The sequence below is a fragment of the Bufo gargarizans genome, chromosome 2, assembly GCF_014858855.1.
Source record: "Bufo gargarizans isolate SCDJY-AF-19 chromosome 2, ASM1485885v1, whole genome shotgun sequence".
In the NCBI taxonomy this organism is placed as follows: domain Eukaryota; kingdom Metazoa; phylum Chordata; class Amphibia; order Anura; family Bufonidae; genus Bufo; species Bufo gargarizans.
In genome coordinates this window covers 172,720,583-172,737,126 of record NC_058081.1, presented here as the reverse complement: position 1 = coordinate 172,737,126, position 16,544 = coordinate 172,720,583, and the positions used below count along the sequence as shown (strand labels likewise).

At 42.7% G+C, this 16,544-nt stretch overlaps 1 protein-coding gene across 2 annotated transcripts in view; it reads right to left on the bottom strand.

Annotated features, from left to right (window-relative positions):
* The window catches only part of MINDY2 (MINDY lysine 48 deubiquitinase 2), an 82,438-nt gene that overhangs the window by 40,282 nt on the left and 25,612 nt on the right, over window positions 1-16,544 (bottom strand). For both annotated transcript variants that reach the window (XM_044283293.1, XM_044283294.1), the window contains exons 3-4: window positions 9,535-9,599; window positions 2,231-2,389 (exon numbers count right to left, since the gene is read on the bottom strand). In XM_044283293.1, coding sequence (XP_044139228.1) covers window positions 2,231-2,389; window positions 9,535-9,599 — 224 coding nt within the window. The remainder of the gene's footprint in view (window positions 1-2,230; window positions 2,390-9,534; window positions 9,600-16,544) is intronic.

Here is a 16,544-nt window from a genome sequence, read left to right as displayed (position 1 = left end):
TTTTGCAACAGCTGGAGGCACACTGGTTGGGAAACACTGCTCTAATGTGTAAACAGGAACCCTATCTGTCCTGTGTGACTGACTTCCTGTGAACTACAGGATGACATCATCACCAACTAAATCCCTCTTGGCAGATCTCAGGCCCCTTCCCCGCGCCTCTGTATATCTCTGTATTCTGTTGAAGATATAATGTCTCACCTATCTAAAGGACCAGGAGTGCAGATATATAGTAGGGGAGTGTATACAGCGATTAGCTGCAGTTACATAAACCTCGACTCACACTGCCTGTCTATACTGTGTGTGCTGACTCTCCAGTCTAGTTCCATGGGATGTAGTTTCACACTGGTTTTCCCTAGAGAGGACAGACAGGCTCAAGCTGCGGCACTTAGGAAAACATGGAGACCCTGCAGTGTGTCACTGTTCTGTTATGGCTGCCCTCAGAGAACTCTAAGTAAGACTCTGCCCCCTCTGTCTCTGCAAAGCCAGACATGATGGGGAATGTAGGATTCATTGGGAAAACCATATCTGAGGGGAGAAGGAATCAAGATGGATGACAACCCACTTGCAGGTATACACAAGGCATACAGAAAAGCTACTAATTGCTTAACCCTTTCTACCCCGGAGGTTTTTTCGTTTTGGCTTTTTCATTTTGTACTCCCTGCCTTCCCAGAACCATAACTTATTTATTCTTCTGTTCACACAGCCATTTAAAAAAAAAAAAAAATTTGCGGGACAAGTTGTACTTTCCAATGTCACCATTTAATATTGCATATAAGGTAGTGGGAAGCAGGAAAAAAAAATCCAAATGGGGTGGAATAAAAAAAAAAAAAAAAAGCAATTCCAACACAGTTCTACGTTTTAATTTTAATTTATGACGTTCCATGTTACTTTCATTCTACAGGTCAGTACGAATCAGGCGATACCTTATACGTATAGTTTTTCTTGTGTTTTGATACTTATAAAATAATAAAAACCTTGGGGGGAAAAAAAATCTGTTTTATTTTTGAGTTGCAGCAGCCTTTTGTTATTCTCTATGAGCGGGGCTGCTGCCTACAAGCATCGGGTCCTCCAATTGCGCTGGAAGGAGCTGGAGCATACCCGGAAGCATGTGCTCAGATGCCAATCGTAAGTGTTAAATGTCGGTCATGGACTTGAGCCGCTGGTGTCTGCTGTATTAAACAGCAGGCCCCCCTCGCGGCTATGGCACCCGCTTCGGTCAGGAGCGCGCACCATCTTTGAAGACCCGGCCAGCGCCAAATGTAAATTATATAAACGTAATAATATACCTTAAAGAAAAACTATATAGTGCAGAATAGGCCATTATAAACCTCTTCCCCAACCAGCACCATACTAGTACATAGTATGGTGCTGGTTGGGGAAGAGGTTTATAATGGCCTATTCTGCACTATATAGTGATTCTTTAAGGTATATTATTACGTTTATTTAATTTACATTTGGAAATCATTGAAAGACATCTTTGTTATCCAGCCACATGGCTGACAGGGACTTTTAGAGTTATGCATGATAAAGTGAAAAAAGTCTAATACTAAAGGGGCTGTCCAGGATTGGCCATCAATATCAGATCAGTGGAGGACACACCACACCCCTGTCAATCCATCCATCCATCCATCCATCCATCGTGTAGTGGACGGGGCTGGTAACGACAGTGTTGCATTACATAGTGGATGGAGCCATGTAGTCCGGATGCCCAAGCGACACAGTAACAGCTGATCGGCAGGGGGTGTGAGGCTTCAGACCCCCTCCACTTAGAATTGTACGAAAATAGGATCGCTCTGCAGATATTCCTGAGGTCCTCTTTCACACCATCCTGTTTTTCACCATCAGATCTAAGCACGGGATGAAATGTAAGTACTCATAAAATTCCTCCCCTCATCCAAACCTCTAAAAACCAAGGGGAGGAATTTTAGGAGTACTTACATTTCGTCCCGTGCTTGGATCTGATGGTGTAAAACCGCACGGTGAGAAAGAGGACCTCAGGAATATCTGCAGAGCGATCCTATTTTCGTACAATTTGGATTTAAAGTGTACTTGACCCACATCACTATACTAGGATCTGCAGCACGAAAAGTCCAGGTAGCGTATCAGAGACCTTTTTTTTTCTTTTTTCCCCTCCAATTAGACATCAATAGGCCATCAATTTCAAAATCCTGGGCAAGGTCTGGATTCTATGAATTGCCCCAAATTAAAAAAAGGTTTAAAAAGCACGTACCTCTGGATCCACTAGCCAGCCGTGGTATAAGGGAATGTCGAGTAGATCAAATACAATACACTCAGGAGTGTACTCAAAGACTCTCACTCCGGTGAACTTCACATTGACATCTAGGCCGGTCTGTAACTTGTGCAGGATTGCCATGGCATCGCTCATATTCTGGAACACAGTGACAGAATTTTTTTTTATTGCATTTCCTGGAGTATTTAATATCAGTACATTTTATGTTCTACAACGTAAATAATCCCCCCCCCCATGTATAAAGCTATACACAAACCAAGAGCACAAAAATACATATACAGCGCATTTCTCCAACTGCTCCTGTGATCACGACGCAGCATGGAAGAGGGCTGCCTGTGGAACCCAAATTTACCAAGAGACATCAATATCTCCTCCGGCAGCTTGTTTCACTGCAAGGACGTGCACGCAAATGGCTGCCCTGGATATACTGAAACGGGGCAAGCAGTCCTCTTTGGGGTGAAAGTCAAGAATACATTACACTCAGATCGGACAGCGGCTTCCTGCCCACAAGTCTGTAATATGCTCTATACACACCTCTAGGTACTGCTTTTTTTTTGCTTTTGGCTTCTGTATTATTTTTACGACAAATAAAGAATAAAATTCGGATAGAATCTTAATGTGAGCCGGGCCTTATAGTGAAATCTAGAAGCCTTGTTCCAGCTGCTTTATTTCGTTCAGCAGTACATCAGTGTTATAACCTATTCATGTGGAAAAATGAGGTTAATGTGCTTTTTATAGGTGTTCCTTGGTCCAAGCCAGCTACGATGCAGACAGACGGAAAAGGAACACATCGATGCATGGACCTGCAAGACAAGTGGCCAGGAGCAGTGACTACTTACAGATTCATACAACGGGGCAGATTTCCAGGGTGTTTTCTCTAGCCGCCACTTGAGGGGTCTCAGTGCTTAAAAGGATTTTTACAGCTTCCACTAAGTCCAATGGTAACCATACAATGTTTAATTGCCGTGAGCTCCCCCTAATGGCTTTAACAATATATTACATGAGTGGAAGCAGAAGGTTTAGAGCTGTATGGGGGAAGAATTATGCCAGCTGTCTAGTGTAAATACACTATAGAACAAAGTGCCGGTCTTTTGTTCTATATTGTAAGTGGGCTTCTCATACCCTGGACGCGAGCACCACGATTCTGCAAGAGGAGTGCCGACTGTTTTTTTCCCTTAGTGTAAATACACTGGGGAACACAGCAGGGAATTTACACTCCCCCACGCCACTTTTCTTTTCGAATTATTACACGCCAGTGCGAAAAATATTGCCCTGGGTGGCGCCTCTACGTCGTCCTCAGCATTTTGTGATAGAGGGTGTGGCAAAAGAGAGGCCAACTCTCCCGCCATATTTATCTTCATTTCCGCTGTAAGTGACAGACATCTACGGCAGCTCCGTGCTTCTGTAGATTTCTGTCTAGGCGCATGGACTGCTAAAAGATGCACCTAACTTATGACAAGGCCTGCACATAAATTAAGTGCATCCTCTGGCTGGGGATATCAAAAACTGGCCTAAAATGCCAGTCTTTCATAAATCTCCCCCACAGGCTAGAGAAAAGGCTGCACATTTAGGCTGGGGCTACACAGAGATGTCGCAGAAAAGTCGCACAAAAAAAATAAAAATGTGATTTGCTGTCACGTAACTATTTCACAGCTGAAAAAGAAAAGTTGCATGTGATTTACGTGAAAGTCAATGAAGTAAAAGTTACGTGCAACTGGTGACGAGATCCATCAGGTCTGGATTTTGTCGCTGAGTAGCCCCAGCTTTATGAAGCACCTGTTCCACTTTTTCCAAAACAGAGAAGTCGGGTAAAGTGAGTGAATGTTTGCGAGCAGGGTGAAGGATTTGATTGTGGCTATACTGTGTAGGGACTACAAGTATACAGTCCAAGCACACTGATGACTATGTTGGTGCTATGCAAATAATGGGACGATGGCAGATCCATTTATCAGGTTTGCCCCAATACCATCTGAGCCATTTTCTCCACACCGTCTTGGAAGGAAGGGAGGGAGCCAGTTCTGATCCGACCAGTTCTTATTTCATGTTAGATAAATTTATATTGCAGTCTCCTGCTACCTTCAGGAACTTTTATGAATGCAGTAAGTAAAAAGCAAACCTTCCCTACTAATGTGCAGTCGCAGCAACATATTTCAAAGGGTTTGACAGCACAAAGCTCTTGATAAAAATTACAGCTCAGTTATGGCCTACAATAAAACAAATCTGCAGCGGTGATAAATGCTCCTTTATGTAGAAGCCTTATAAATGACCCCCTCCTGCACAAAGTGACTCTGAAGGAAGGAATATTGTACTCGTGCAATCTTATTGTAAATGACACATGAAAACACTATAAGGGGAGAAACTACAAAGCAAGATATCAGTTCATATAGTAATGATTAAAGGGGGTTGTCCGACTGCTAAACTTATTTTTTTTCAATTCATAGTAAGACTCTCCTTACTGATCCCCCGAGATCCCATTCTGATGCTTCCTGTGTCCCTTCTGGTTTCTACTTTCTGGTCCTTCTTGACACACAGGAAATGGTTGCTCAGCCAATCGCTGGCTTCAGAGATGACACGCCCCAGTAAGTGATTGGCTGTGCAGTCCTGTCCCGAGTGTCGAGAAGGACCAGGAAGCATAGGAATGGGAGCGAGGGAAATTGGCAAGTTGAATTAATGCTTTTTCAAATGCCATTCTAACCCTTTTAAAAATACTGTGACTGATTTTTTTTTATACAGTCCACACTGACTATAGCCACATTATGCTTGCAAGATAAAGGAGTTTTTGCAGGAATTTTACACTGATAAGCTATCATCAGGATAGGTCATCAGTATCTGATCAGTGGGGGGCTGACACTCCGGACACCTGCCGATCAGCAGTTTGAGAAGACACCGGCGCTCGCAGTAGCACCGCAGCCTCCTCTAGGCAAACCAAGCACAGTGATGTACATTGTATAGCAGCTATGCTTGTTATCGTGCTCAACCCCATTCACTTCAATGGGGCTGAACTGCGCACAGGCCATGTAACCAATGAACGTGACGTCACATGGCCTAAGCAAAGCTGGGGAAGGCCACAACACTACTGCGATTGCCGGTGTCTTCTCAAACAGCCAAATCCAAAGCTAGTGTCAATGAAGGAATCTCACCTTCAATGTGCATAAAGTGAGGTAAGCCCTACACCAAAATCAATATAATAGCCAAGAAACAGACGGGCTGGGGTGTAAATCTATTAAAGCGGAACTTTTAATGTACTAATATTAACATTTCTGGTGCAATAAGAACATTAATATTGAATAATTGCACCAGCAATTTTAATATTAGAATATAAAAAGTTACATTTTAATACATTTACATCCCACCCCCTCTGTTTTCTGTTATTACATCCAGATCTGAAAACACAAGGCAGCAATGCTAACCACTTTGCAGTTGTCTACATTGTTTCCAGCACAGTAAAGAAAAAGAGACCTCATTTAAAGGGTTGTCCAAAAGGCATTCTGACCTATATCATTCCACTTCTAGCACCGCCACTACGATCCTCCCTACAATGTGCCTGCATACCCTGGACACTGCTGTAGCCAATCACTGGCCTTAGAAGTATATGGTGCAAGACCCCCGAGGCCTGTGATTGGCCAAACAAACACATGCCTGGCAGGAAGGGTCAACATGGGGGTTTAAACGGTATACACTGCCTTCTTAATTTATAACAATTGCTGCCCTCGAGGACATTTTTAATAAGCCATTGCTGTACAGAGCTTAAAAAAATTAAAAACACCTGTCCATATGTTGTGTGTGGTATTACAGCTAAGCCCCATACACTTTAAGGGAGTGGAGCTTCAATTCCAACCTATGGACAGGCGTAGTGCTGCCTGCAGAAGAAAGCAACAATGTTTTCCATATCTTGTACCACCCCTTTAAAATACTCTAATCATAAAATTCTCCCAGCTCTATGGTCCTAAATGTAGCATGACCCCAAAAATTACTTAAATGGGTTTTCCAAGATTTTAATACTAACAACCTATCCAATGGATAGGTCATCAGTATCTGATCGGTGGGGGTCCAACACCCAGGACCCCGCTGATCAGCGGTTTGAAAAGGCACTGGAGCTCCTGTGAGCGTTGCGGCCTTCTCTCAGCTCTCCAAGCAGAGTGCCCTACATTGTATAGTTGATGTGCTTGGTATCGCACTCAGCCCCATTCACTTCAATAGGGCTGAGCTGCACCTAGGCCACATGACCAATAGAGGACCACAGGAGCACCCCTGTCGAACCCCACCAATCAGATACTAATGACCAGTTTTAAAATCTCGGAAAAGCACCGGTACTGGAGACATACAAAGCAGAGCCTTTCTTAGGGAGCATTCACACGGCCGTGTTTTTCTTCCGCGTCCGTTCCGCAATTTTTGCGGACAATGCACGGACCCATTCATTTCTATGGGTCCGCAAAAATTGCGGAATGCCTTTCATTGTCATCCATGTGCTGTCCTTTCCGTGTGTCCGTTCCTTTTATTTTAGAACATGTCCTATAGTTGGCCGCAAATTGCGGTCTGTGGCCCTATTGGAAGTCAATGGGTCCATAAAAAACGGATAGGACACAGAAATGCATCCGTATGTCAACCGTTTTTTTGCTGACCCCTGGACTGAAAACATTCTAGGAAACCCCATTTCAGGCCCATTTTAGATTTTTGTGGACCGTGAAAAACGGATGACACACGGATGCACCAAGTCTGTATTATACGGACTTATGGAACAGAAACGGAAAGATAACTGAGGACATACGGAACACACGGATCTGTGATTTGCGAACCGCAAAACCAACACGGTCGTGTGAATGCTCCCTTAAGCAGATAAAATCTCCTTATAAGTACAGATGAGCGATGAGGCAAATTAATTCAATTAATTTGCTCTTTTAGTGCCCAGCAACATTATTTATTCTAAATTCAAATAATGCTTGGTATTGCAGCTCAGCCCTATTGACTTTAATGGGGCTGAGCTGCAACTAGGCCATGTGAACGATGTACAGTGATGTCACATGTCCTAAAGAGGCCACAGCTTATTGGTGGGGGTCCCAGGTGTCGGACCTGCACCGATCTGATACCGATTACCTAATTTCCAGCTAACCCTTTTAAAGGTTAATAACATTTTTTATTTTTATAAACAAAAATAAAAGCTTTTTTTTCCATAAAAATGCTTTTATTTTGCAAAAGTGGTAAAAATAAAATAAAAAATGTATACATATTTGGTGTCAATATCATCATACTGGCCCATGCAATAAAAGTAACGTGCTAGTCATGCTGGACAGTGAACGTTGTGAAAGTGCAAAAAACAATAGAGAAATAGGTATTTTAATTAAAATAGTGTCACTAATGACTACAATTTGACAGAGAAATAATAGTCATTTCTAGAAAGAAAAAAAAAAAAAAGGAAAAAATATTCTAGAAAAATCTAGATCTAATCAAGATAATTATTTTTTTATTTTTTTAATCACCCAGCCCTAGCATAAAGAATTTGCAATATTTTATACTAAACATGACTTAACATGAAATGTATTGACGATCAAATTAACGGGCTCTTCTGAGAATTTTTTTATACTATCCTTTGGCTAGGTCATCAGTATCAGATTGGTGGGGGTCTGACACCCGGAACCCTGCCAATCAGCCGTTTAGGAAGGCACTAGCGCTACCGTGAGCGCCACAGCCCTCTCTCCGCTTTTCCTAGTCCAGGTGACGACACGATCATGTGTTGTGTGGCCTACTGCGATAACAAGCACAGCCGCAATACAATCTACGGTGCTGTGCTTGGTGAGCTTCGAGAAGGCAGCAGTGCACACAGGAGCCCCAATGCCTTCACAAAACAGTTGATCAGCAGGGATCCTAGGTGTCGCCCCCCTTCCCGATTAGATTCTGATGACCAGTGATGGTCAGTTAGCAGTGTTCGCCAGCGAACACATACGGGCTGCCATCTTTAGCAAGGTAGACTCACCCGTCCGGCGATGCACAAGTAAGCCCTTACCTGTGTCTGTGCCGGGAGCCAGTCTGAAATCAAATGCAGTCACCGGGAGCAGGCAGTTCCAAGAACAGCCGCCGGGGGCCTTCATCGGGCTGTTCTTGGAACTGCCTGCTCCCGGTGACTGCATTTGATTTCAGACTGGCTCCCGACACAGACACAGGTAAGGGCTTACCTGTGCATCGCCGGACGGGTGAGTCTACCTTACTAAAGATGGCAGCCCGCATGTGTTCGCTGGCGAACACATTTTTTCCCTTATAACATGGTTATAAGGGAAAATAATAGCATTCTGAATACAGAATGCATAGTACAATAGCGCTGGAGGGGTTAAAAAATAAATAAATAATAATTTAACTCACCTTAATACACTTGATCACGCAGCCGGCATCTCTTCTGTCTTCTTTCTTTGCTTTGTGCAGGAACAGGACCTGTGGTGGCGTCACTCCGGTCATCACATGATCTTTTACCATGGTGATGGATCATGTGATGGACCATCTGATGACCGGAGTGACGTCACCACAGGTCCTGTTCCTGCACACAGAAAGAAGACAGAAGAGATGCCGGCTGCGTGATCAAGTGGATTAAGGGGAGTTAAATTATTTTTACTTTTATTTAACCCCTCCAGCGCTATTTTACTATGCATTCTGTATTCAGAATGCTATTATTTTCCCTTATAACCATGTTATAAGGGAAAATAATACAATGTACAGAACACCGATCCCAAGCCCGCACTTCTGTGAAGAAGTTCGGGTACCAAACATGCCGATTTTTCTCACGCGAGTGCAAAACGCATTACGCACCCGCACCTTTTCCCGCAACGCCCGTCTGAAAGAGGCCTTAGGGCTCATGCACATGACCGTATGTATTTTGCGGCCGTGTGCATGAGCCCTTATGATCAACTCCTGGTTTTGGCTTCCAAAACCACATCAGAAAACCGGACCGCGCGGCCTTACCCTTATGGCTGACATCTGCGATACTGAGCTGAGGTAACCACTACCATAACAATAGTCACGGATGTAAAACTCAGGGTAAAAGGAGTGTTTCATCTTCATATGCAGTGCCAGTACACATAAACATGAATTTTATCTGTAGACTGTAATTAAACAAAATATTGCAATCCGGTCACTTAAAAAAGTGCTGAGGCCCTGCCTGTGAACCCGAACAGATTGGTGACTTGACACAGAAGAGAACTGAAGTAACCATTATAAATAACAATTACGGCTAATCATCATCGATCCGGTCGAGCGAAAGCACACCATTACACAAAAGATAAAATGGAAGCCTTTACCTGCTCGTAATTCAGCCGCTGAACCTCAGAAATCTCTTTTGGTTTTGCTTCTAAAATGTAGTCTCCTAGAAAAAAGAAAAAGCACAGACAAGTGTTACTTACTCAAAGGCAGCAAAAAATAAAACAAGCCAACAGGAACAACAATGAATTTGACATCAAAGTCAAGAAAAAAATATTACTTGACATTTCTTTGATCAACTCTTCATTAAAATGTGCGTGTTCACATAACAAGCTTGTGTTATTCTGCTAGGAGTATCGGGAGAACCACAGCTAAAAAGGGTTAATCGGAACGGAAAACGCTAGACACTAGCTGCACAAGCAGGTAGCTAATGAGGCAGATATATCAATGCAATTATGTGGTAGGGGAGCGTCGTTCAGGTTTTTAATCTCTATTCTATGGCAGAAAAGAGCCTGTGAACCCCGCCAGGTCCATCTGGGGTAGGCTCCGTGGCCGTGGTGTATTCCATCCATGCCAATGCTTAGATTAGGATTAGAAATGTACTAAAGCAACCTGCGGCCCTCCAGCTGTTGTAAAACTACAACTCACACCATGCCCTTCTGTAGGCTGTCCGGGAACGATGGGAGTTGTAGTTTTGCAACAGCTGGAGGGCCGCAAGTTGAGCATGCCTGTACTAAAAGGTTGTTACAGGTGTTTCACTTTTACTTTTTCCATTTATGCCTAAGCAAATATTTCTGGAACCACATAATGTGTCTCCTTAGTGAGAAACACGTACAAAGGGGGAGATTTATTAACATTGGCGGTTCATGCACAGGCTTAGGGCTCATGCACACGACAATGTGCTGGCCGGGCCTATGCTGCAGACCGCAAATTGCAGTTTGCAATTTTTTGCTGCTTTTTTGCGGTGCAGAGGCATGGACAGAAAACCTACGGAAGCACTCCATAGAGCTTCCGAACCGCACCTCCTGGATTGTGGACCCATTCAAGTGAATGGGTCCGCATTTGTGATGCACACAGCCGGTGCCCGCGCATTGTGAACCCGCTGTATGTGGAACGCAATACGGCCACAGCCGGGCAACAAGCGTTTGCATGAGCCCTTTTAAAGTGACCCTCAGGTTCAAGAAAAAAAATCTAATAAATCACATTGACTGGGGAACAAACAAACAGAGCATTTGATGGTGATCTCCTTTTCCTCTTTTTAGTTGCAGATCCATCAATTCTCTGGCTGCACTTCTGCCATCCAAGATGGCCGCAGCGCTTCTCACAATACCTGAAATACACTGACACATCCTGCATGTCCAGCCCCGCTCTTGGATTGGCCAGCACTGTTCATGCGAGCAGTGCCGGCCAATCTGCTGGCAGCAGGGAGTGTCTTGGGCTATGAAACAGACAATATGCATCAGGTAATTAGAGTAGCGGTGTGGTCATCTTGGATGGCAGAAGAGGAACTTGGAAATTTATGAATCTGCTGTTAAAATGATGAAAATGGGGGCACAAGATAAATGTTATGTTTGTTCCCCAGTGAAATGTCTATTTTTTTTATTTATTTTAAAGTAGAGTCGCTTTAAACTATACTTCACTGGAGTAAAATGAGCTAAATTTTTTAAAGGGGTGGTCCATATTTTTATATTGATGACCTATCCTCCGGACTGCTGGCACCCCTTCCTTCTCTTCACTGTTTACCTGCTCGCTGTTATCCTTCAGGTCTACTGAACATCCCCTTATACTCCTAGCAGATACAATGCATAAGCTCATCCACTGTGGTATGAACACAGCCTTAGGGCTCGTTCACACGACCATTAGTGTCCCGTGCGGTGAACCGCAAATTACGGTCCGCAATGCACGGGCACCTTCCGTGGAGCAGGTGCATGGGGATCTCTCCGTTCCACAAAAAGATAGAGCATGTTCTATCGTTTTGCAGTGCGGAGGCACAGAACAGAACTCCAGAAATCACTCTGTAGTGCTTCCGTAGTGTTCCGTTCTGTGCTTCCGTTCCGCATCTCCGGATTTGCGGACCCATTGAAATGAATAGGTCCGCATCCATGATGGAGAATGACAATGGAACGGTGCCGTGTATTGCGGATCCGCAATACAGGAATGGGACACCAACGGTCGTGTGAATGAGCCCTTAGATGATGTTACAGAGACGGGAATAGTCCAGCACTCCTGGACTATCATGGAAAAATCCTAGCCCAAAAGCTGACATGTTTCAGGAGTCATATAGACTCAATGATTGAAACTGTTAATACGTCAATATCTGGGACTAGTAAAAAAGGAATTGAGGTAATTGTGCATTTTATGGTATGACTATAAGGGTGAAATGTCACCTGAAACATGTCAGTTTTTGGATTTTAACCCCTTAAGGACCCTGAGATTTTCCATTTTTGCGTTTTCGTTTTTCACTACCGGCCTTCCCATAGTCCTAACTTTTTTATTTTTCCATTCACTAGCCTTGAGAGCTTATTTTTTGCAGGACAAGTTATACTTTCTAATGGCACCATTTACGGTTGCATACAATGTAGTAGGAAGCGGAAAAAAATTCCAAATAGGGTAGAATTGGGAAAAAATGCAATTCTGATAAAGGTTTATTTTTTATACTGTAAACTATGCAGAAAATTGACCTGTTATCTTCATTCTCCAGGTCAGTACATTACATCGATACCATACTACGTATAATTTTTCTTGCATTTTAATACTGAAAAAAATTTAAAACCTTTCAGGAAAAAAAAAAAAAACATTCTGACCCCTATAATTTTTTTTTGTAGTTATATGTACGGGGCTGTGTGAGGGCTCATTTTTTGCCGGACAATCTGTTCTTTTCAGTGATACCAATTTGAAGTGTGTGCAACTTTTTGATCACTTTTTATAAAAACATTATTGGGTAGTTTAAGTCACACAAAAAAAAAAAAAAAAGGCAAATTGGCTGGGGGTTTTTTCCCCCCGTTACGCCATTTGCTGTATGTTAATATTGTTATATTTTAATTGTTTGGGCATTTTTGCACGTGGCGATGCCCATGATATATATATATATATTTTTTTTTTATTGGTTAAGTATTTTTATTTTAAGGGAAGGGGGTGATTTGAACTATATATATATATATATATATATATATATATATATATATATATATATAAACTATATTTTTATTTTTTTTTACTTTTTTTAAGTCAGCTTGGCTGACAAATTACAATAACTGTCAATCATTAGATTGCCCATTGTGTTCATTGATGGCTAAATAGCCATCATTGAAGACTTCATTTGCACTATACAGGGAGTGCAGAATTATTAGGCAAGTTGTATTTTTGAGGATTAATTTTATTATTGAACAACAACCATGTTCTCAATGAACCCAAAAAACTCATTAATATCAAAGCTGAATATTTTTGGAAGTAGGTTTTAGTTTGTTTTTAGTTTTAGCTATTTTAGGGGGATATCTGTGTGTGCAGGTGACTATTACTGTGCATAATTATTAGGCAACTTAACAAAAAACTAATTTCTATTTCATTTATTTATTTTTACCAGTGAAACCAATATAACATCTCAACATTCACAAATATACATTTCTGACATTCAAAAACAAAACCAAAACAAATCAGTGACCAATATAGCCACCTTTCTTTGCAAGGACACTCAAAAGCCTGCCATCCATGGATTCTGTCAGTGTTTTGATCTGTTCACCATCAACATTGCGTGCAGCAGCAACCACAGCCTCCCAGACACTGTTCAGAGAGGTGTACTGTTTTCCCTCCTTGTAAATCTCACATTTGATGATGGACCACAGGTTCTCAATGGGGTTCAGATCAGGTGAACAAGGAGGCCATGTCATTAGATTTTCTTCTTTTATACCCTTTCTTGCCAGCCACGCTGTGGAGTACTTGGACGCATGTGATGGAGCATTGTCCTGCATGAAAATCATGTTTTTCTTACCTTGCAGACTTCTTCCTGTACCACTGCTTGAAGAAGGTGTCTTCCAGAAACTGGCAGTAGGACTGGGAGTTGAGCTTGACTCCATCCTCAACCCGAAAAGGCCCCACAAGCTCATCTTTGATGATACCAGCCCAAACCAGTACTCCACCTCCACCTTGCTAGCGTCTGAGTCGGACTGGAGCTCTCTGCCCTTTACCAATCCAGCCACGGGCCCATCCATCTGGCCCATCAAGACTCACTCTCATTTCATCAGTCCATAAAACCTTAGAAAAATCAGTCTTGAGATATTTCTTGGCCCAGTCTTGACGTTTCAGCTTGTGTGTCTTGTTCAGTGGTGGTCGTCTTTCAGCCTTTCTTACCTTGGCCATGTCTCTGAGTATTGCACACCTTGTGCTTTTGGGCACTCCAGTGATGTTGCAGCTCTGAAATATGGCCAAACTGGTGGCAAGTGGCATCTTGGCAGCTGCACGCTTGACTTTTCTCAGTTCATGGGCAGTTATTTTGCGCCTTGGTTTTTCCACACGCTTCTTGCGACCCTGTTGACTATTTTGAATGAAACGCTTGATTGTTCGATGATCACGCTTCAGAAGCTTTGCAATTTTAAGAGTGCTGCATCCCTCTGCAAGATATCTCACTATTTTTGACTTTTTATGAGCCTGTCAAGTCCTTCTTTTGACCCATTTTGCCAAAGGAAAGGAAGTTGCCTAATAATTATGCACACCTGATATAGGGTGTTGATGTCATTAGACCACACCCCTTCTCATTACAGAGATGCACATCACCTAATATGCTTAATTGGTAGTAGGCTTTCGAGCCTATACAGCTTGGAGTAAGACAACATGCATAAAGAGGATGATGTGGTCAAAATACTCATTTGCCTAATAATTCTGCACTCCCTGTAGTATCTATAACGATACAATACACCTAGTGGCCTGTATTGGTATAGTCTTGAAATAAGCTCCGAAGCCTGCTTGAGGCTTCGGGCTCTTTCATAGATATAACAGGTTCCCCGATCTCAGTCGGGGAACGCTGTTACCGGAGCAGGAGTGCGCGACTTCCGCTTCTGGACTGATTAGATGCCAAGGTCACATTTGACCACGGCATCTGAAGAGTAAAATGTATGCGATTAGCCTTATGGCTGACCGCCTACATGTGCCACGGGTCTCTGCTATTTTAAATAGCAGAAACCCTGCGGCTATGGCGCCTGAAGCACGTGGGAGCGGGCGCCACTTTATTTTAGTACCCAAGAATTCCAAGTAGATTATTTCATCACCAAGATAAATCCCTCTGATTATAAGGCCTCTTTCACACTACCATATGGCTATTTCAGTGTTTTGCGGTCAGTTTTTCACAAATAGTTTTTTGTTTCCGTTGTGTTTCTGTTTTTCCGTATGGCATATACAGTATACAGTAAAAACATAGAAGAAATTGGGCTGAGCATAATATTTTCAATAGATGGTTCCGCAAAAACTGAACAAATACGGAAGACATACGGATGCATTTCCGTATGTGTTCCATTTTTTTTTGCGGACCTATTGACTTGAATGGAGCCCCGGAATGTGATTTGCAGGCAATAATAGGACATGTTCTATCTTTCAACGGAACGGAAAAACGGAAATACGGAAACGGAATGCATACGGAGTACATTCCGTTTTTTTTTTACGGAACCATTGAAGTGAATGGTTCCGTATACGAAACGCAAAAATCGGACCGCAAAACGGAAAAAAAAAACAGTAGTGTGAAAGAGGCCTAACGCAGAGGTTGTCATGGTTGAGTGGACTTCTCCATGTTGAAAAAGGGTAAAATAATCCAGTCTGCTCAGGACATCAGTACTGATATTTTTACACACCTCCAACACATGAGCATATTGCGAGCTACTTAAAGCTCTGCTGCGTGCTTTACCGACAGATAACCAAAAGTACGCTGCGGTAGCACGACGTGCAGGAGGTGGCAATTATCAAACCCACGGCTTCCATTCAAACTATAAATAACAAGAAAACACGTATATAACCTCTCATTTGGAGCAGACAGCAGACATTATGACTTTAAGCACATGGTTGCATAGGGTGTTCTGAAACACACTAGTGGCTATTCAGCCAGACCTACTAAAGGAAAAGACAAAGTGAAATAGATGTTGAAAGTGGGTCCCTCACTAAAGCTGGTAATACTCCAGCGGATTTCAATCTCCTGCCAATGTAATGCCCTGGGGACCTAACAGATCCTCAGCTGAAGGCTGGAATTGGGAGAAAGAAGGATCTGACGAGATGAATTGTATCTTTACAGTCTTGTGCTTTACCAAAAGATTCTGCATTAGATGCCCTGCAGAAAATCCTCCTACACAGAAGAAGCAGGACAGATAGCCTGTTATAATAGGTCTATGGTCACTCTCAAAAGATTAAAAAAAAAAAAGGTTTAGGGTACAAGATGTAAATAATGGGTAAAACACCCAGAAAAAGAAGTAAGTACCCAGAGTGTGGGCGCCAAGAGGGTGGATGGAAAGTCTAGGAATATACGTGATGAAGAATACTACAGAAAAGGGAGGGCTGTACAAGTGGTTGGAGTGTAACACAGCTTGCACTCAAACAGAAGTCAGAAATTAGATACGAACTCAGAGTGTCTCTCTCCGAGGGTCGTAAAAAACCACTCCAGTCAGCGCCATTCCCTGATCATATATGCGACACTGGAAATGGGTTATTATTGGTATTTATTATCGGGGTATTATTATTTCAGTGTCACGTATATGATCAGGGAGTGGCGCCGACTGGAGTGTTTTTTTTTACGACCCTTGGAGAGAGAGTCGGAGTTCGTATCTCATTTCTTACACCCTAAAAAGAGGCAGTTACAGAAACTTCCATACATCTGAATGGAGTTTGTATTTCTTGCAGATGCTACTAAAACAATCTCCGTACCATGATTTTCCTCTGCTAAAACACTCATACGTGTTGTCGCAAAAAAAACATTATAAGTCAATGGCGTCTGTCATGCAACAAACCCAGCAGTGTGTAGTAGCATGCGTCAAAGAAAAGTCATGGCCAGAGACCACACATACACATTTAATAGCTCTAGTCTAGGCGAAGGCTCTTTCTCAACTCCCCCATACACATTCGGTTTAGCACAACCTGT